Raw genomic sequence first — 21,802 nt, forward strand, 5'->3', positions numbered from 1 at the left:
AGAAGACCTGGGCTGCAGAGACCCACTCTCAGAAACCTTTGGCAAGCTTTGTGACTCTGGGCAAGTTACTCAGCCTCTCTGAGTCTCAGTTTCAACATTTGCCTACATCCTGTGTGTGAGGCTCAAATGAGATCGAACTCTGTATGAGCGAACTCTGAATGAGTGAACTCTGGAGAAACAATAATCGTTATGTAACTGATCATCCCCCGCAGCCCCCTCTCTGTGCCAGGCACTGGACTAGGATCCTTACAAGAGCTGCAAATTTAATACTAATATTAATTGTTCCTATTTTATATGTGAGAAAACCTAAGCCCAGCGAGGTCACATTCTAACCCAGATCACATATTTTCTGGCCTCAGTTTCCTCATCACAGAGATGGGCTTCCTACCGTCATTTAATGACTTTGGAAAGTTAAAGAGTGCTGGGTGGAAAATGGGGGATAGATTGGGGCCAGCCTAGGTCTCCGGGAGGGGTGGGAGGATTCGCGGGTGGTGTGAGCCCCTCCGGATTGAGGACGACCCTGCAGGAGGCGTGGGGCTCGCCCAGGCCTACCCAGGATTCCCAAGTCCCTTCTGGAGCCAAGGGCCCGGGATTCCTGGGCGGCTCCGGGGAGCGGGCGGGGCCGGAGGCGGGGCGGCGGCAGGAAGCGGCCGGAGCGGCTCTCGGAGCGGCCTGGGCCCTGCAGAGCCCGGCAGAGCCCGGCCGGCCTCAAGAGTACACGGGGGGCTGCACCAGGACCCTTGTGGAGCGGCACGCCCCTGAGTGCACGGCGGGGCGCAGGAGGTAGAGACGCGCCAGGGGACGAAAGAGACGTGGGAAGAGTCCCAGGCCCCTCCGGGGAAGACTACGGCGCCAAGCACCGCGGGTGAGAGGAGGGCTGCACCAGCTGAATCCCCGAACTCGCAAGACCCCGACCGGGCGGGGGCGGGGCCTCCGCGGCGCCCCTCCCTCCCCAGCTCTAGGCCCCGCCCCTGCTCCTCCCCGCGCTGGGCCGGGGTCTTCCTCCAGTCCCCGCCCGGGACCCAGCGTCGCGCGCTCCCCCCAGGGTGCCATGGCCTCGCGGCTCTTGCACCGGCTGCGGCACGCCTTGGCCGGCGACGGCCCGGAGGAGGAGGCGGCCGGCCCCGAGGCCGAGCAGTTCCCGGAGAGCTCGGAGCTGGAGGACGACGACGCCGAGGGCCTGTCCTCCCGCCTCAGCGGCACTCTCAGCTTCACCAGCGCCGAGGAAGATGAGGAGGACGACGAGGAGGAGGACGAGGAGGCCGGCCCTGACCCGCTGCCCCCCGGGGACGGGGCGTCGGGAGAAGACGCAGGCGAGTGGGGGAGGATGGAGGCGCGAACCCTGGGGGCCGATTAGGCCTCCACCCAGCCGCGTTCAAGAGAGCTTCAGGAGCATCGGGCGCTCTGAGTTGATCCAGCCGAAACTCCAGCACTTGTTTAAGTGCTCCAGCCACCTCTTGGCTATGTGACCTTGAGAGAGTCACAACACCTCTCTGAGCCAAGTTTTCCCTCTTGTCGGATGGGGGAAATCACTCCCACCCCAGGCTTGTTGCGGGCATTCAATGTACAGTCTGGGATACAAATGGTAATAATGTGCTAGGGATGTTTTGGGGGCGGAGATATTTATTTAGCACCTACTGCCTGCCAGGCATGGTGTTTGGCACCCGGCCCCTCTCTGGCCCTCAGTTTCCATTTATGTCAAATGGTGATAAAGCTTATGTCACCTGTTGGGAGGACGAGCGAGGTCATGGCACGTGGTTTATGTCTACCCTGGTCGTAGGCCCACTGATGTGGCTGACTGGTCGTGTGCTCATACAGAACGGAGCCCCCCACCTGATGGGCAGCGGGGCAGTCAGCTCCTGGCACGGCAGTTGCAGGATTTCTGGAAGAAGTCCCGGAACACCCTGGTACCCCAGCGGCTGCTCTTCGAGGTGACCAGTGCCAACGTGGTCAAGGACCCACCCTCCAAGTACGTGGTGAGTGATGGTCCAGGAACCCCTGGGCTGTGAGTCTAGAAGTCTGGCTAAGAGAAAGTAGGGAAGATCCAACTTCCCCTGGGGTCTGGCTATGTAGTAATAAATGGCTGCCCCATTTTACAGATGAGGAAACTGAGGCCAGAAAGGGGATGTAACTTGAGCAAGTCCTCAGGCAAATGACTTAGTTTCTCTGAGGCTGAGTGAAGAAGGGATTATGGACCTGCCTCCTCTCCTCGTTTTGAGACTAAGAGACCTGGTGTGTGTGCCTCCCCTCGCCCCTCCCCCCAGGCCCACAACTCCCAACCCCCAACCCCAGCCCTCTGCCGAGGTTTTGCAAATTGTAGCAAGATGCAAGCTACAGGGGAAAGATTATAAGATTATCTGGGTCAGACTTAAGACCCAAGTTGGATTGGTTAGTGGTTAAAAAAAATGAGTTTGGGATCCAGACCTTGATTCAAATCCCACTTATTACCAGTTGTTTAGCCTTGGGTGAGTTGTGTAACCTTGATGACCCTGTTTCCTCATCTGAGCAGTGGGGATAGTGCAGAGGACTGTTAGGTGGAATTCAGTGAGGCAGTGCACAGAACGCCCTTAGCATTGTGCCTGGCATTATGGAGAGCTCAATAAAATGGTAACTAGATCGTTATTACTTAATTTTGGATTGGAAATCTGTGGCATTTAGGACCTGTTGTGGCCTCCTTCAACCCTGGTGAATCAGTTCTTGAGCACCCACCCTGTTACAGAAGCATCTTGTCCTAAGGGTTAGATATAGAGGATTGAGCTGAAGGACATTGTGGGGAGGGCCTTGGAGTTCCTGTTTTCCTGGCTGTGGAAAGGAGAAACTGACATGGAGAATGAGGTGGGCCAGGTCCTGCTCCCCGCCAGGCCTGAAACTTAGCCTGACCTAGCTAGTCCTGGCAGTAGCAGCTCCCTGCCTCTCACTTCCCTCCTCCTCACCACCCTCCTTTATTTCTGACTCAGCAGGAAGGGGGCCTGGAGCCCTGTCCCACATCTGGGCCTCTCCGCCTCTCTCTGCTGCTGTTAGTAAACAAGGGCCGCGCCCATGGGGTGACTGCTCCAATTTGAGCTGGGATTGATTCTGATGATCGAGTCTTAAGTGGCACAAGTTCTGGCCAGGGGTCATGCACAGGGAGGGGACCCCAAGGAGCAGTTATCACTCCTTTTGCCACTGGGGACCCTAAATGCCAATTTAACTTCTCCTGGGGGTTAAGAGCACAGGCTTTGGAATTCGATCGGCCTGGCTTTGAATCCCAGCTGGGCCATTTACTGGCTAGCTGTGTGATTTGGGCAAGTCTTGGAGCCCTTTGCCCCGGCTTTGAGGCTGCGTCCTCAGCTGTCAAACAGAGGTAGCGACGCTTTATCAAATAGTAGATGAACGTGCCCAGCAGCCTGTGGCACAGGGTGGGTGCTCAGTTAATGGAGCCACTACTATCATTATTCTCTGTTTCGGTGGGACACTAAAGCATCAGATGAAATAATGGAGATAAAATGGTTTTGTTGTCAAAAAGTAAAAATTAAAGCTAGATGAACATAAGGGGTCCTTATAGACCAGTGCTTCCTGAAGTGTCTTCCGCAGAAAACTGGTTCCCTAGAATGTTAATAACTGTTCTTTAAAAAAAGGAGGTTTTGCAGTCAGTATGTTTTGGGAAAGCAGAGTTGAACGAGAGTAAAATGTTTCTCTATTGTTTAACTTTTTAATCCTTAATATTAATGTACGCTGTGAATCTTCGAGAGGATAGAGCAGGCAAACCTAATTGACCAGGGAGGCTATAATATTGGCAGTTTCACAGGAGAAATTCAAGAGAAGAATCTGGGTTTGGTGTTAGTATGCCTTTAACATCTAACACTTGCTAATCCCCCTTTTAAACCTGTTGGTTCAGCATTATTATAGATTAATTCATATCCGGGTTCTCAGACCTGGGAGGAAGCTCACTGGTCACTGTGGGCAGTGTTTCCCAAACCTCAGTCATTCCAGTACCAGCGTCACAATTCTTGTCCTATCCAAATGCTACTTGTACCATTCTTTGCTTAACATTTTTCTTTAAATAGACCTAGTTTTCAAAAATAAGTTTAAAAGACAACTTTATAGCACGACTGTATGTAGAAAGCCTTACTTGCCATAAAGAGAAGATAACCATAAAATTAAAAGCAGTGCAGCGAACCAGTGTCATTCAACCCTGCGTACAGGCTGTTGCCTGAAGACCCTGACCCGAGATTCGCTCTCTGGCTCTTTTCTAAAAATGGAGCTGAGAAGTGTTAGAAGTGCTTTTTTAGAACCAAACAGAGAGCTTCTCAACTTGTACTCAGAAAGATTCAAAGGGAATCAGCGGGACTCACCTCCTGCCTCTGATTCAGTGTTGTTTACTCTAGTACTTACCACCCAAAAATCTCGGGTACCAACATTTCTACACGGCCCACACTTGAGTAAACACTGATCCGGGCCAACACTTCATTCACTAGAGTGGGAGTGACCCAAGACAGGGACTGCCTTGCCTGACTTGCCTGATGTCACACAATGAGGGAGTAGCTGGCCTGGGGTTAGAGCTTGAATCCCAGTCCAATGCACTTTTCACAATGATCGCTACTAGGGCTGTCTGCAAACCTGCCCTCCAGGTCTGGAATGGGATAACCTGGCTGGGGATGTGGGAGCTCTGTGTCCAGAGTGGAACAAAGCTCCAAGCTAGTCCTAAAGGTTGGCTCAGAAGCCCAAGAGATCAGCCTGGGGGGGCTTCCAGAAGGGCTGTCAGAAGAGCTAACTGCCCTGTGGGAAGGGGGTACTTCCTAGAAGGGGCAAAAGGGGCAGCAGCTGCGGGCACTGAAGCTCATCTCTGTCTTTCTCTCCCTTGCTGCCTTGGGCCTGGGTCATTTCAGACGAGCCTCAGGTAAGATGGGACTGGGCTCCCTAGCTGCTGTCCCAGCAGCTCCCACCCCCCGATCCCAGCCTCAGGGGTGAAGGGAAGAGGTGCGGGAACAGAGCTGGAAGTGTGGGTGTGGGGAGGCAAGGGGCCCATGGACAACTTGCACCTGCCCTCACCCCCACCCTCTCTACAGCTCTACACCCTCGCCGTGATGGGTCCAGGGCCACCCGATCACCAGCCAGCCCAGATCTCTCGCCGCTACTCGGACTTTGAGCGGTTGCACCGAAACCTGCAGCGGCACTTCCGGGGCCCCATGGCTGCCATCTCCTTCCCCCGTAAGCGCCTGCGCCGGAATTTCACTGCAGAGACCATTGCCCGCCGCAGCCGGGCCTTCGAGCAGTTTTTGGGCCACCTGCAGGCAGTGCCCGAACTGCGCCACGCCCCAGACCTGCAGGACTTCTTCGTGCTGCCCGAGCTGCGGCGGGCACAGAGCCTCACCTGCACTGGCCTCTATCGCGAGGCTCTGGCACTCTGGGCCAATGCCTGGCAGCTGCAGGCCCAGCTGGGCAACCCCTCTGGCCCAGACCGCCGTCTGCTGACCCTGGCTGGGCTGGCTGTGTGCCACCAGGAGCTGGAGGACCCTGGGGAGGCCCGGGCGTGCTGTGAGAGGGCCCTACAGCTGCTGGGAGACAAGAGCCCCCACCCTTTGTTGGCACCCTTTCTGGAGGCCCATGTCCGGCTCTCCTGGCGCCTGGGCCTGGACAAACGCCATTCGGAGGCCCGGCTCCAGGCCCTGCAGGAGGCAGGCCTGACCCCCACACCACCCCCTAGTCTCAAAGAATTGCTTATCAAGGAGGTACTGGACTAACCTTGCCTAGACTTAACGCCACTGGGGGAAGAGGCGCTGCCGTAGGATGTGTGTGTTGGGGGGTGCTGATGAGGAAATGGGCAGCAGTTGGGAGGCTGTAGGGGGTGCTGGGAACCCCTAGAAGTTCCCCAGAGATTTTGTAGCAGACCAAGGAAGCACGGTTCTTCTGTTGAGCTGGACTCAGGACAAGCTTTGGCTGGGGATGCCAGGGATGGTGCAGGGAAGAAGTCTGCTGCAGCCACTCCAGCTATGAACAGGTGGGGGCTGTGCCCAGGTCAAAGTCAGTGGTCCCTTCTCCATGGGCCTCCAAGCCAGCGAGGTGGCCTCGCTGAAGGGCTAGGGACTCTGCCTCTGGAGTCCTGGTGTTGATGGCTGGAGGGAGGGCTGCAGTTCTGGCCCAAGGGAATTAAAGGCCAGCAGCTCCAGTGGTATCGGTCTCTTTATTAGATGTAAGGGACAGAAGGCCCAGCCCTCGACTGTAACTCCTGCTTCAGGAGTTGAGGGAGAAGTGAGATCCTTGAAGCCCCAGGCCAAGCTGGTGCCTCTGGCTACAGCTTGCTCTTTGAGACCCGAGGGTTCACTCGGATCACGCCCTCCTGGGCACAGGACACTGCCAGGACCCCGTCCCGACGCCACAGCCGCCCTTGGACCAGCCCCCGAGAGCCACCTGTGGATGAGAAGGATTAAAATGGCCTCTCTCCTTCAGCACAGCCAAGCACACTCCTTGACAAGGGCCCAGCCCAGGTCGGGCCGCCTGCTACAAGGGCCCACTGAGTGCTATGGTCACTCCAAATCTCCACACGCCCTGTTATAAACCTATTATGGTCAGTCACTGGGGGGTAGCTCCTCCCTTGGGAACCTCACTTGACAGTTTAAAAGCACTTTCACATATCCCCTGGCTTCCTCAAAAAGATCACATTGGGAGGAGTTCTGACCACAGGCTCCGTCAGTAGCTTGGCTCGGCAGATGTGCCCCAACTCTGGCCACTTGTATTAGGAAACCCTTCAGTTCCTCTTATAGTAAATCAAACCAGGCCCTCAAAGCTGGTAATTCATTAACAACACCCTTCCCTTCCCCGACCCCAAGGGGACAGAGGGGCTCAGTGGGGAGGAAAGGGGCCATGAGGTCTGGCCACCCCTCCCTCCCACCTGGAGACTCCCTCTCCCAGCTAGCCTCGGGCCTGAGTCTGATGGTGATGAAGGGAGCCCTGGTTGCCCTTACACATAGGAGGGCTCGCTTAGTTCTCACAGTAGCCAAGTGAAGCAGGCATTGTCATCTCATTTTCCAGATGATGACACTGAAGGCCAGAGAGGCTCAGGAACTTGGCCTTAAGGATCAGGCTAAACTCGAACCCAAGTGTCCTAATTTCAGGGTGGTTGCTCCTGTGCTGTGATGTTATTGGTGTTTGAGAGTCCCCTTCCCTGAGTCCCTTAACTGTTGTGCCTGTTTTACAAAGCAAGGCTTTTATTCACTGGAAATGTACTTCCTTGGAAAGGAAGCCAGGACTCTGAGACTAGACACTGATGAAGGAGTCTGGGTCTCTCTCTGTCCGCCACCAGGAGTGTCCCAGGTGTGGGGGCCTCAGAGACTGCTCAGTGCCCTGAGCCCCAACCAGCTTAATCGTCAGAATCACTTAGGGAGCTTCTTAAAAATAGTTTCCTGGACCTCATCCAAGACCTGCTGAGTCAGAATCTTGGGAATGAAATCTGACAATCTGTTTTGAAAAAGCTCCCCCAAGTGGCGGTCTGATGGGCCACCAGGTTTGGATACCACTGTTCTAATGTGACCCTGTTTGCTTAGATGGGGAAACTGAAGCTCAGAGAGGAGATGGGACTTGCCAAAGATCATACAGAGAATCTGAAGTGGGTCTATGAGATAAAGTAAATCATATTCCCAGCATGTTATAGAAATTAAGAGCTGAGCAGGTGTTCTGTCCTCGAACCTCTCACTGTCATTTTGAAGACAAGGATGCCAAAGCCTAGGGGGCAGGAGAGCAAATGACCTGTGTAGTGCCCCACAGGAAGTGGATGGGCTCCCTGCCACCCCAAGGTCAGTGCCCTTGTCCCACGTAGCCCCACACTCACCAGCCCAGGGGCTCTCGCACTCATAGAGCATCCAGTGGTCAGCTCGGAAGGGGGCATGGAACCACATGGAGTGGTCCAAGGAGGCCATGAAGTGCACCTTATGCTGCCACCGGTGGGGCAGCACTGCTGTGCCCAGGAAGGCATAGTCCGAGATATAGGCAGCCACGCAGCAGTGCATCTTGATGTCGCCCTCCCCTGCAATAGGTTCCGGCCCCATCAGCCCTGGGCTCCTGGGCTTTACAGCTCAGGACCTGCAGGGAGGTAGGAGAGAAAGGGGCTGCCGTGCACAGATGTGCAGACTGTTCACTAGGCACCTGGCCCAAGGTATGTGTGCGATGGGGGACAAGGGAGGTGGGGCAGGGGAGAGAGGACTGAGATCCAGTCTTCACTCCCCAAGTCTCCCACCCCAGACCCTGGAAGTGTCTTCTTCCAATTTGCACAAAGGCCCCTTATGGTTAGCAGTGGACCTGGAGAAGAATTTCAGCAAGCTGCCTTTGCCTTCCCCAGAAAGGGCCTACGTTAGGATTATAGTCATCTCCCCATTCTCCCCATGCAAGGAGCTGAGAGGGCCCTGGTGAGAAGCTGAGCCACGTTCCCCATCAGGCAGATATGGCAACAGGCCCACAGAGGGGAAGTAACATGCCCAAGGCCACACAAGACAAAGGAGGCACAGGCCTACACCCCTGGAGAGTGTTTTCTTCCAGTCCATGGGGTCCTCTTACCAATATAGCCCCGGGCTCGCACCCAGAACATCTGTTTGGACTCCATGCTCTGCAGCTGGCTCAGGGGCAGTGGGTTCACCGGCTTGATCTCAATGGGCACCTCCCGGGCAGGAATTGGGATCAGCCCCACTCGGTACTTCTCCTGGAGGTTAGGGTCCCTGAAAGTAAAGGGGAGATGGACTAGGGGAGACGCAGGCAGAGGGGGAGCCTCTCCTCTGAGCTGCCTCTTCTGACCCCCCTCATTCCTCCATAGGGACCCCTGCCTTATCCTCCCCCCGAAGCTCCCCTCCGCTCTGGCAGGCAGGATCCTATGATATTTGAATCTCTTCTTTGCCACTTAGGAGCCATGTGGCCTTTTGCAAGTTAGTAATCTCTGAGCCCATTTTCCCATCTGCAAAATAACCTACCTCATAATAGACACTGTGGAGAGACAAGATAATGCTATTGAAGCCAACACAGCAGTCATAAGGCATACCCTACAATATGCACCGTTCTAAGCATTTCACACACATTAACTCCTCACAACAACCCCTGGGGAACTGCTATCAGCACCCCCATCTGATAAATGAAATAAGCACAGAGAGTCCAAGTAGCTTGCTCAGGAGGTGGAGGAGGCAGGATTTGGAGCAGGCCTGGCTCCACAGTTTAGACTCTTAACCACTTCACTTTTCTAAACATTCAGGAAACAGGCTGCCCAATGTGGACTGAGTCACCTAAGCCTAAACAATTGAGAAGACTGTGACCCCAGGGGGAGGAGCCCATTTCCAGAGAAGCCCCTTCGCCATGGCAACAACCACCCCTAGCGCTCCTCACTGGTATTTCCATTTTCTCCCTATCCTCTCAAGCACTGTCCAAAAGAACCTCCTGTGATGATGGAACGTTGTGTATCTGTCCACTATAGTAGCCACTAGCCACATGTGGCTATCGAGTGCTTGAAATGTGGCTAGAGTGCCTGAGGAACAGAACTGTTAATTCTATTTAATGTTAATTAATTGAATATAGCCACAGGTGGCTAGTGGCCTCCTTATTGGACAGCACAGTTCTAAATTTAGGGACATGTAAGAACAATGTCTTCCTTTCATCCCAGCAAACATTTTTGGGCTCTAACCCCATACCAGGTTCCACACTTATTCCTCTCTGTCCAGAGTGGTATAACAATTTACTGAGCACCCACTAAGTACCTTATTATCTCTTAGCTCAATCCTCACAGCAGCCTTACGAGGCAGGAATTATGATCAGCCCCATTTTATAACTGAGGGCACAGCTCAGAGTGCAAAAGCAACTTGGCCCAAACTCACACAGCTAGCAGAGACGGAGTCTAGATTTAAGGCAGGTCTTTCCCAGGTTCAAACCCACATCCATCCCATCACACCTGCTGCCTCCCCAGCAAGCAGCACAGACAGGAGCTCTCCTTCTGATGACAGGAGCTGTGGAGTAGGCAGGCAGAAACAACAGTTCCCATTTCTCAGATTAAGAAGCAGGGCTCTGGGGCCTGCCCAGTGGCGCCGCAGTTAAGTTCGCATGTTCTGCTTCTGCGGCTCGGGGTGCGCCAGTTCGGATCCCAGGTGCGGACATGGCAACTCTTGGCAAGCCATACTGTGGCAGGCATCCCACATATAAAGTAGAGGAAGATGGGCATGGATGTTAGCTCAGGGCCAGTCTTCCTCAGCAAAAAGAGGAGAATTAGCAGCAGATGTTAGCTCAGGGTTAATCTTCCTCAAAAAAAAAAAAAAAAGCAGGGCTCTGAGAGGGTGGGAAGTTGGGCAAAGTCACACAGCAAGTGGGCACTAATGGAGGCACAGCCCTGGCCAGAATCCATGTGTCTGTCCTGTGTCAGGACCTAGAGCTCTTTTCCCTTGCCCCCTGCATTTTTCTAACTTTATTAGCTGTGATCCAAGTAAATATGTTTTACCAGGTGACATTCAAAATATTTAACACACACTAAGGCAAAGGCAGCAAGGCCACAGCTCCGCAGCAGGGACCCTCCCCCCGGCCAGGCATTAACTCCTAGGCTGCTGGATTACGGGCGACCCCAAAGGAGGAGGGGGACCATTCAGGGACTGGGGAGGCCTGGATTTACCAAGAGGTTACAGAAGTATTTCAATACGTTAACAACCAGTAAAGCTGTAACAGCACCTGAACTGGCTGAACCATAAGCCCTGCGTTTCACAGCATGACCCAATACACTTGCACATGCCCACATGCCCACGCACACAACTGAAGCTAAAGTTTCCCGAAAGGATTCTTACCTTTACTACATCAATACACTTCAATATCTTCTTTTCTAGTCTATATTTTTTAAATGCTGGTCAAGACCAACTAAAGGATCCCGTGACCCACTAACAGGTGACAACTGCAGTTTGAACACTGGCCTGGAGCCTCCGGGTCTCTCACCTTAGATACTGGTCAATGAGGGTCTCGCTGTCAAGCAGCTCTTCCGGTGGAGGCACAGCGGGCATGGAGAACTGGTGCTGCATGGGGCTGGGCTGGGCCTGCTGGAATGACACCTGGCAGATGAAGATGGCCTTGCCATGCTGCACGGCCTTCACGGAGCGCACTGAGAAGCTGGCCCCTGTTCGCGTCCGCTCCACCTGGTACAGCACTGGCACCTTTGGGTCCCCTGCAGTGGGCACAAGGGACACAGTGAGCCCCATAGGCCCAGTCACCATCACACTAGCTGGACAGGCACCTCTGCTACTCATTCTCCATTCGTTTTCTGCTCAGTAGCTACTGACTGAGAGGCCTGCTAAGGGAATAGAGAGAGAACACCAGACCCTGTCATCTAGATGCTCCCAGTGCAGGTGGAGCTTCTCTCTGTCACCAGCACAGAACAGAAGGGACACTGCCAGATTTCCTGCATTCAAATCCTGTCTCCGACACTCACCAGCTGTGTGCCCTTGGGAAAGCCACTTAACCTCTCTGAGCAATTTACTCATCTGTAAAATGAGGACCATCATAGTGTTCATACCTCTCAGGATTTTAATGAGAATTAAATTAGCTCATAGTTGTAAAGTGTTTAGAATAATATCTGGCACATAATAGGTGCTCTATAAGTGTTTGTTAAATAAAATAACTACTCCCAGCTTTTTTTTTTAATTAATAAATTGTTTATTTCTGGAATTTTCCATTTAATATTTTCAGACTGTGGTTGACTCCCGGTAACTGAAAGAGCAGAAAGCGAAACCACAGATGGGGGGGGGGGGGACTACTGTACTTAGTTTAACATGTTTATATTAATTGAATGTCTTATAATTAATACTAATTACTGAAATGATGTGAACTCCTTGGCAAATTATGAAAGGCTCTGCACAGACTCTATTTATATAGCTTAGCTAGAAAGACTACAAACATCCTAAAGATGGATCCAGGGTAACGAGCACCCTGATGGCATCAGTGTTTGAGGGTGTGTTCTGTAAGGTGGATGTCACAATAAAGAATCACCTGCACAAACACAACTCGGTTGCTCAGAAGGATGCCTGGACCGCATGCACTTGAACACTCGAAACAATACGAGGGAGGAAATAATTAGCATAAACACACAAAGCAACTGCTGTGAATTACTCTTTTTCTCCTTTTCCGTTCTTTTCTCTTCTCCTGTAAGTTCTTCAGGTCAGTCATCACATTCAAAGACTTACATCCCCACATAATCAAAATGATCACGGCGTGGAACAGCAGCACTGCTGAAAACACTATCCGAATACCATCCCCCTTGAATCCAAATACTGGCCTCCAATTCATTGCTGCCACTTCATTGATATATTCAGCACAACAGACTAAAATTAGGCACAGGAAATGCCCCACCTACAGTTTATACCTCTGGAAGGAGAAACACGTGAGCAGCAGCCAGACCACATGGAAGCCAGGCAGCCCTATGAGCCGCAGCTCGGTCCAGTCTGTCTGCATGATCACAGCAGGAATGCTGGTGGGGAAAGAGCTGACTGAGAAGGCGGACAGCATTGTCTCCGGAAAGGGCCACCTCCTCCCCACTGCCACCCAGTCATCCCTACCCCACCCTGATGCCTTTTTTTTTTTTTTGAGAACAAGCAAAGGCTATTCAAAGTTTAGTATTGCAAGGGAGTCAGCCATCATCACTTATAGTTGGCAGAGACTCAAAGGCATACAGAGGAATGGGAAAGCTTTATAGCAAAAAAAGCTTTCTTTTCTTTTTTTTGGTGAGGAAGATTGGCCCTGAGCTAACATCTATACCAATCCTCCTCTATTTTGTATGTGGGACGCTGCCACAGCATGGCTTGATGAGTGGTATGTAGGTCCGTGCCTGGGATCTGAACCTGCAAACCCCAGCCCAGTGAAGCAGAATGCACAAACTTAACCACTACGCCACCAGGCAGCCCCAAAAAAGAGGTTTCAGGTGCCAGCCCGGTGGCATAGCAGTTAAGTGTGCATATTCCACTTCAGCAGCCCAGGGTTCGCCACTTCAGATCCAAGGTGCGGACATGGCACTGCTCAGCAAGCCATGTTGTGCCAGGCATCCCACATATAAAGTAGAGGAAGATGGGCACGGATGTGACCTCAGGGCCAGTCTTTCTCAGCAAAAAGAGGAGGACTGGCAGCCACTGTTAGCTTAGGGCTAATCTTCCTCAAAAAATAAAGAGGTTTCAGGTGTGCCGTGATTGTAGGCTGGTGGCATGGGGAGTTGTAGGCAGGCTAACTAGAAGCAGGGTGTCCCATGTAATTGGTTAGGTGTGCATGTTTGGCTTTCCCCAGTTGGTCTTAAGTTGGAAACATAAACAAAATTAGGGAAGCTGTCAGTTATTCCTCAAGTCCTGGCTCTTTGGGGCTGACTGTTACAGGGGCTATAGTTTGGCTTTCTGGAGTGGTTGCTAGACATGGTGGTCTGACTTTCCACAAGTGTGACTTGTAGACAGTAGGTTGGCTTCCTGTGCTGGTTGTACCAACAGGGATCGGAGTTCTGTTTTTCTATATGGCCTGGCCATTGTCTGTTTCAATATTCATTCTCTCTCAGGAAAAGCCTGCTGTCGATCAGTCACTTCATCCTTGCTGCAAGCGGAAGTCACTTGGCCCTTCTCTTCTGGGCTTCTGCGCTCCCAATACAGGATGAAGGCATTGGCCCTGGAGGGGCCTATCAGCCTCGACAAGCAGGCGGGGAGGGTTTTTAGGCAAGAGAGTCTCCCTGGTGTCCTTGAGGTCCTTCAGTGTCTCTCTGAGTCTGGCTGACCTTAGGGAACCGTGAAACCTAGGCGGTGAGAGTCGGGGATGATTTTCTACTTTCAGACGAAAGTGGAAGGTCTAGAGAAGTGCTGCTTCCTGCGCCCGGATCCAAATGGGGAGCCACCCAGGCACCAGGGGCTCATTCAACGGCAATCAACATCACTGTGAAGCCCTGAAGCCGGGCTGGTTGGTGCAGTGGTCTGTCATCTGGCATTGCCAACGGGGACCTTTAACCGAATGGGCACAAAGGTCAAAGGCCTTTGAGAAAGGCTTCCCAAGAGTCCAGACACCGGAAATAGCTACACGTGCAGTCTGATTTCAGGAACTGGGAAGGAAGCCTCCCTTTCCTCAGAAAGAACTTAAAAAAACCACACAGTAGCTTTCATGCAACTCTTGGGCTGCAACTAAAATGTACTTTCAGTCTAGTGACTTACCCACCAGCATGAATGAGTTCCAGACCTAGTCTTGGAAGTTGTTATTGCAACAGAGCAGGCAAGCCCTGGAGGATGTTGAAGGAAGGGGGTGAGGGTGAGGAAGTGAGTGCTAGGACCAGGCAGCATTAGTTACTGAGGCCTCTTTTCTCACGTTGGTCTCACAATAACTAAGCAAAGTGGGTCTTATGCCATTGTACAGATGAGGAAACTGATGCCATAAATAACATTTTTTTGGAATCCAGCCAAACCCATTTGTTTACATAATGTCTATTGTTGCTTTTGCCCACAAAACCTAAAATATTTACTATCTGGCCCTTTACAGAATAATGTTTGCTGACTCCTCTCTAGATTCTCCACGCTCTAAACCTATACCAAGACAGATGACTCCTGTACCACATTCTTCTACCTCTCTACAGAAATACTTCCCCCAAAACCCCCCAAACATGGGGCCACCCGGCACAGTGGTTAAGTGCGCACATTCCACTTCGGTGGCCTGGGGTTCACTGGTGCGGATCCCGGGTGCGGACATGGCACTGCTTGTCAAGCCATGCTGTGGTAGGCGTCCCACATAAAATAGAGGAAGATGGGCACAGGTTTTAGCTCAGGGCCAGTCTTCCTCAGCAAAAAGGGGAGGATTGGTGGCAGATGTTAGCTCAGGGCTAATATTCCTCAAAAAAAAAAAAAAAACAAACTGACCTACATTCTATTCTGGGCTTTTAGAAAAAGAAGTGATACGCTAAATGGCCAAGGACCAACACCTGCCTCACCCCAGAATCTTTTATTTAAAAATACCATTGGAACAGCATTGCTGATTATATTTGAAATACCCAGTGGAGGGTCACATCACCAACTGGTAAGAGAGCTTCCCTTATTGCCTTGCTGCCAGGACAGGTACCTGAAGGTTACTGTAAATATTAAAGAAGAACATGATTACCCTTGGACCTTGTTCCCAACAGACACAGATGAAAAGAAGTTAATCTTGTTAGTTTGGTGTTTTCTCGTTTAACCTGAGGGGTGACTCAAGGGTCACAAGGATTTATGAGCTTGTTTTGCACCAGAAAAAGAATGTCTTTAAGGAAGTTATGATCACCAGATAACCAGCCCCCAGCTGGCGGCCCAGAAGTCTCATTGCCCAAGGGCTTATCTGGAGTGAAAGGAACATGGACTTCCCCTTTTTTCTCAGAAACTGATCCTCCCAAGCCCTTTAGCTCTATAAAAACCCACTGCTTTCTTCTTTTGTTAAGGTGGATTTGAGAGTACCTATCCTCTCACCTTCTTGTTTTGGCCAATTGGAATAAACCTTTCTCCATCTCCAAGCACCTATGTCTCAGTGCCTGGCCTACTGAGCATCAGGCACATGAACTTGAGATTAAGAGGCTGGTATCAAGCTCAGAATTAACTTTTGTACAAAACTGCAACGATATGCCTTAGCCTAGTTTTTTGACACAATCATTTCCCCAAAAATCCCCTGTTACTACTAGCCTCTTGTTCCTTCACTTTTATTTTAATAGTCCTATAATAGCTGCCAATTATTTTAAGCTGTCTTGCAGCCTTTCAAGAAGCAGGTAGGGACACAAATAATTGATGATTATTTTGAAATAGCAGCATGGACATGGCTCATTTCATGCTCCCCTGGATGGAGAATTTCCAAGGAAGAGGATCCTTCCTCCAGAGCCTGGGGTGGGCGCTGTCAAAACTGACTTCAGTGGAGCCATTTTAAAATGGAGTTGGAGCTGCCTTTCCTGAGAAACTGCCTGCAGCCTAGAACCTTAGACTGAACGAAACCTTTGGATGGGGCCAAAATGACAACTGTTTTACAAGCAATTGTTTGAGAAGTCAGCAGGAGAATGGACATCCCAAATCACAAAGACTGAGGATTGTGGACTTTCTGAAGATAGTCAGTAGTCAAAATAGCCAGGACTAGCTCTCTGTCTCAACTCCAATTAAAATTCTTTGTAATACAACCTCCTTTCTTTGCCTTTAAAAGCCCCTGACTTGGGGCGAGCCCGGTGGCGCAGCAGTTAAGTTTGCATGTTCTGGTGGCCCGGGGTTCGCTGGTAGGCATCCCACATGTAAAGTAGAGGAAGATGGGCACGGATGTTAGCTCGGGGCCAGTCTTCTTCAGCAAAAAAGAGGAGGATTGGCAGCAGATGTTAGCTCAGGGCTAGTCCCTCGGGGCTAGTCTTCCTCAAAAAAATCCAAAAAACAACAACAACAACAAAGTAGCTCTTAAAAAAAAATAAAAGCCCCTGCCTTTTACCCCCCAGTGGGACAATATTGGGTTTCTACCTGAATCTGTGCTCCCCAAATTGCAATCCTTTGATCTCAAATAAACGCTTTACCTCTTAGACTGGTTTCTGTTTTTCTAGGTTGACATACGGTGTCAAAGCAGGACCTGCGGGCTGGCCCTGCAGCCCAGTGGTTAAGTTCACGCGCTGGGCTTTGGCGGCCCAGTTCGGTGCCGAACCAGCAGCCGGTTTGGATCCAGGGCGCGGACATGGCACCGCTCATCAAGCCATGTTGAGGCGGTGTCCCACACAGCACAGCCAGAGGCACTCACAACTAGAATATACAACTATGTACTGGGGTGCTTTGGGAAGAATAATAAAAAAAAAAAAAGATTGGCATCAGTTGTTAGCTCAGGTGCCAATCTTTAGGAGGAAAAAAAAAAAGCAGGACCGGAAGTGATCTCACCTTTGAGGACTGGCCTCCCCTGGGAATGGCTCCAGTACCAAAACATGTGCCCTTGGGTGCTCACCACGTGCACGTACCACCAGCTCCTCCAGTCAGGAGTCCTCTCAGGTTCTGACCTCCCTCCCTCTTGGTTGAGGTCTTTGCCCTTCTTTGGGCTTCTGGGGGAAATACCCAATCTGGGGTAAATTAACCACAACACAATTGTCTCCACGTGGGCACATGGCTACTGCCGTCTGGAAGGGGTGCTCTGTGTGAGCCGGCTACAGCTGTTGCTGTCTGAGGGTTTATCCCCTGTCTGTGAGTACTCAGATTCTGTCTTTTGTGCTGTTTGTCCAAACAGCTGTAGACAGTGGGTCAGAAGCACAGTTAACAACCGGAGGCTGGCTACTGGTGTCTCTTTGGCTGGCTGTGGTTTAATAGGGGAATTCATCTTGTAAAAGTTCCTAAGAACTTCCTCCCTCAGGAACTCCAGCTGGGTTTATATTTAAGAACTATGGTCCAACCTCTTGTAAATTTTTGACATGTAGATATTTTTGTTAAGAAAGTAAATTTGTCCTAAAGTAAAAAACTGGTTATGAGAAAGAAGAAAGGACAAATTCTAAATGTAACAAGAAAGTCATAGAAAAGGAACCCTGAGAAAAGAATTTTGTGCATGGTGAAAGTGGCTAAGATTGGAATAAATTTAATTAAGTAAATGAGTCTTTTTTTTTTAAAGATTGACACCTGAGCTAACATCTGTTGCCAATCTTTTCTTTCTTTCTTTCTACTTCTTCTCCCCAAAGCCCCCCAGTGCACAGCTGTATATTCTAGTTGTGAGTGCCTCTGCTTGTGCTGTGTGGGACGCCGCCTCAACATGACCCAATGAGCAGTGCTATGTCCACACCCTGGATCCGAACCAGCAAAACCCTGGGCCGCCAAAGCCTTTAAAAGCTCCTGACTTTTACTCCCTAGTGAGACACCATTTGGGTTTTCTACCTGTGCAATTCTGTGATCCCAGATAAACATTTTGCCTCTTAAACTGGTTTCTGTATTTGTACGTTGACAGGTACCCTCTCAGCTCTCCCATGGCTTGGAATTATCTCCCAAGAGTGAAAAAGAAAAGCACATGGGGCCAGCCCTGGGGCCAAGTGGTTAAGTTGCACGCACCACTTTGGCAGCCTGGGGTTTCGCCAGTTCAGATCCTGGGCGCGGATGTGGCACCGCTCATCGGGCCATGCTGAGGTAGCATCCCACATAGCACAACCAGAGGCACTCACAACTAGGATATACAACTATGTGCTGGGAGACTTTGAGGAGAAGGAGGGAAAAAAAAATTGGCAACAGATGTTAGTTCAGATGCCAATCTTTAAAAAAAAGAAAGAAATGCACAGAAGGAGGAAAGAGTATGAAGCTTGGAGACACACAAACTCAAGTTGCAATCCCAGCTCTGCCTCCCTGAGCACCGTGGGAGCTAGTTACGGAACGTCTTCAGGTCCTAGTTTCCTTACAGGTAGAATGGGGGCAGGGATGCACTCCCCTCATGCTTACTTAAGAGGACTAAACAAGATAATGTACGGGGCTGTGCTCTGTATCATGCACGTTGTAATTATTCTCATAAGTTCATCATCAAAAAATGATAGTTATAGGGCCGGCCTGGTGGTGCAGCGGTTAAGTTCGCACGTTCCGCTTCTCGGCGGCCCAGGGTTCACCGGTTCGGATCCCGGGTGCGGACATGGCACTGCTTGGCATGCCATGCTGTGGTAGGCGTCCCACATATAAAGTAGAGGAGGAAGGGCACAGATGTTAGCTTAGGGCCAGTCTTCCTCAGCAAAAAGAGGAGGATTGGGAGTAGTTAGCTCAGGGCTAATCTTCCTCAAAAAAAAGAAAAAAAAGTGATAGTTATCATTTATCGAAAACCAGCAACACTCCAGCCCTGCACTAGATACTTAACCTGCAAAGACTCACAGAATTCTTTCAGAAACAACATAAAGAAACCAATTCAGAGGGATCAGGTAATGCCCCTACCCCCACAAAACAAAACAAAATTGTCTCACTAGGCTAGAAAGTTTACAATATCAAAAGACCAGCACTGAGGCCAGCCTGGTGGCATAGTGGTTAGGTTCGCTCTGCTTTGGCAGCCCGGGGTTCATGGCCCAGATCCTGGGCATGGACCTACGCAGCACTCATCAAGCCATACTGTGACGGCATCCCACATACAAAAAAATAAGATTGGCACAGATGTTAGCTCAGGGCCAATCTTCCTCACCAAAAAACAAACAAAAAGGCCAGCACTTTATGAGCTTCCAATCACGCTGAAGAAATAACGGGCACATTTGCATCCAACTAGCAGAAAGGTAGGAAGGAGGCTGGGCCCACGGCAAGTATTCAAATACTTTATAGCAGTGACTGTCAGGGAGCGCCAGGCAATAAAAAGACCCCGGTGGGGGCGAGGGGGGGGAATGTAGTAGGAAAAGGTATATTTACTATCATAACTATTTTAGATTTGTAAAATGAAGGGGAAAACCCCACTATTCTTTTCTTAATACAAATCACACATGGTAAAGTTCCATAAATTCTTCAGAGTTCATGGGACTATGCAGAAGACAGGGACTCAAAATTGGGGGCATCTGCCTTAGGAGAGGAAGGGAGGGAAAGCCAGGGAGATTTTTATGTTTCTCAAAAGACAGCATGGGTTTTAAAAGACTACTCTCTCCTTTATCAATCCTGGAGCTGTAAGCAGCTGTAGAAGTCGTCTCATTAAAATACCCTTGGTCCCGCCCCTCCTCCATTTATCAGGTGAGATGAACCAAGTCTCAGAGAGCGGAGGTGACCTCACTCAAGGTCATACGGCAAATGAGCCTCACAGCCTAAACTAGACCCAAGATCTCTTGATTCTCAGGCTGATGCTCTGTTCTCCGAGCCAAACTGCCTCCCTCCAAACTCCTGGCAGAGGTTACAGCATTCTTCTGAGGATCCAGCACAGTACTTGGCAGCAGGTGTGTAAGGAATGAAGACCCCACAGGGAATAGTTAAGCCACAAATCTCGTCATCATCAGCCAGATAATGAAATACTCAGTGAGTCTCAGCAGGTGGGAGGAACAAGGCTCTTCTCCACCCCAGGCCTTGTTCCTCTCTAGGCTCCCTAACGGGGAGCAGCTAACTCTTTCTTCTCCCACTCCCCCTCCCCTTCCTCTTCCCTCACTCTCTCTCCTCAGTCAGCCCCCCAAGGCCAGGAATAAGCGGCTGCCTGGATCCTGGCTGGGTTCGGGGCAGGGAGGGGGTGGTTTACCTTCCCGCACGAAGTAGCAGTGCAAGGAGTGCATGTGGACATCTTCACTCACGGACTTGGCTGCCGCCACCAGGGCCTGGCCCAGGATCTGACCCCCAAACAGCCGCCGGGTTGTGGGTGCCCAGTAATTCCTTCCTCTGTGGGGAGAGGGAGAAAGCAGGAAAGACTTGGGGGCTGGGCCGAATCCTGTGATCATCAATGAGCCTCTTGTGCAGGATCTCTCAACCATATTGAGTTTGGGATCCTTTTGAGAATCTGGTGAAAGCCACGGACCTTTTCCCCAGGCAAATATCCTAACATCATTCTGCATACAACTGCAAGGCCTTCAGGACTGCCCAACTCCTCTGTGGACTTTGGCTAAGGATAATGGAACAATTCCCTTATTTTACACTAAAAGAACAGGGATCAGAGAGGGAAAGCGACTTGAGCAAGGTCACATAGCTTAAACACTGCCACCCTGAGCAGTATCTGGGTCTGTTGACCCCAAGTCCAGTGTTTCTTCCACTGCCCACACCAGAGGAAGGCAGAATCTTCTCAAGAGCTTGAGTGGACCAAGATGAACCCAAGAGCTGGGGGTGGGCTGCATTAAGACCTGCCACTTACACCCCTGAACTTCTATAGTCCAGTTCTTCCAAGTACTAGATTTAGAGCTTGAAGGGCCTTCAGAATTCAAGTCTGACCTCTTCAGTGTACAGATGAGGAAACTGAGGCCCCAGAGGTGAAAAGTCTTGCCCAGTGTGTGAGCCCAGTGAAGGCTGAAGAATTTAGGTCTCCAGGTTCCCAGAGCCCAGCCCAGCCCAGAGTTTAGCATTTTTCATAAAATGCGTTGCAAACAGCCCAGGAAGTTATTGGTAATCATCAAGTGGGGGGAAGGGAAGTTAAGGCCTAAAAACAGCTTTCAATAAGCCAGTAGGAGCCCTGGAGGCCAAAACAAATCCCCAGCTGCAGTCAAGAATTTAAGTGGTATGGAGAAGGAAACTTATCGTCTGCTCAGGCCTCAGAAACCAGACCCCACCAAGTTGTGGTGGGGATGGGGTTTGTAAGAGGATAGTGAATATGCAAGGAGCTGCAGATAAGTTTTAAACCCGATCAGCTGTGTGCCCTTGGACAAATCACTGCCCTTTCTGGGATGGCTCCCCGAGGGCATGACCCCTCAAGGGAGGCTGCTGAGAAGGATATCTCAGGTCACCCCTTTACTGGCCCAGTTTGCCAGCACCTCCTAGGGGGGGGCTGCGCAGATCCCCGCGCCGAGAGGGAGGAAGCCGGGACACCTATGTCAAGGACAAGTTCTCTCCCATTCGCGGCAGAGCCTGCATCCCGCGCAGAGCCCATCCTCGTCCAGGGTGCTGTGGGGTTGCCGGAGTCGAGATCAGGAGCCTCGGTCCCAAAAGGGGGGATGCACGCCAGAAGCGGCCGGCTACCTGAAGAGATCTTCGTCCAGCGGCTCGAGGTTGAGCACGCTGGTGACCAGGACGCTGCGGAGGTCCCCGGGGGGATCGCCGCTGCCCTGCCCGTCCTCCGGGGCCTGCGGGGACGACATGTCGATCACTTGCTGCCAGCCCGGGGCACTGCGCTGGACCTGACACGCCTAGACTCATACAGAGCGCGCAGCTTCCGGCAGATTGCCTGAGTAACCGGAAATCCCCTGCGGACCCTGAGAAAACCGGGAGGCAGATTATGATTGGTC

General features: G+C 51.2%; 2 protein-coding genes and 1 pseudogene across 4 annotated transcripts; 1 reads left to right on the plus strand and 2 right to left on the minus strand.

Annotated features, from left to right (window-relative positions):
- Positions 1-607: 607 nt before the first annotated feature.
- SNX21 (sorting nexin family member 21) lies at positions 608-6,148 on the plus strand. Of its 2 annotated transcripts, XM_070485405.1 has the most exons (4): positions 625-865; positions 1,046-1,313; positions 1,819-1,976; positions 5,049-6,148. In XM_070485405.1, the coding sequence occupies exons 2-4, from the start codon at positions 1,052-1,054 to the stop codon at positions 5,721-5,723; spliced, it is 1,095 nt and encodes a 364-aa protein (XP_070341506.1). In that variant the 5' UTR covers positions 625-865; positions 1,046-1,051; the 3' UTR covers positions 5,724-6,148. The 2 variants fall into 2 exon arrangements, with proteins under 2 accessions (XP_014715381.1, XP_070341506.1); XM_014859895.3 differs by having other exon boundaries at positions 608-1,313.
- On the minus strand, positions 6,145-21,764 carry ACOT8 (acyl-CoA thioesterase 8). Of its 2 annotated transcripts, XM_014859894.2 has the most exons (6): positions 21,537-21,764; positions 20,116-20,252; positions 10,924-11,149; positions 8,530-8,687; positions 7,808-8,002; positions 6,145-6,390 (listed from the first exon to the last, which is right to left on the minus strand). In XM_014859894.2, exons 1-6 carry the CDS (start codon positions 21,653-21,655, stop codon positions 6,272-6,274), a joined length of 954 nt encoding a protein of 317 aa, XP_014715380.1. In that variant the 5' UTR covers positions 21,656-21,764; the 3' UTR covers positions 6,145-6,271. The 2 variants fall into 2 exon arrangements, with proteins under 2 accessions (XP_014715380.1, XP_070341505.1); XM_070485404.1 differs by lacking the exon at positions 6,145-6,390 and having other exon boundaries at positions 7,201-8,002; positions 21,537-21,743.
- LOC123277242 (transmembrane protein 18 pseudogene) lies at positions 11,915-12,634 on the minus strand (annotated as a pseudogene).
- Positions 21,765-21,802: the final 38 nt, after the last annotated feature.

Source organism: Equus asinus, chromosome 15 (genome assembly GCF_041296235.1).
Source record: "Equus asinus isolate D_3611 breed Donkey chromosome 15, EquAss-T2T_v2, whole genome shotgun sequence".
NCBI lineage: Eukaryota > Metazoa > Chordata > Mammalia > Perissodactyla > Equidae > Equus > Equus asinus.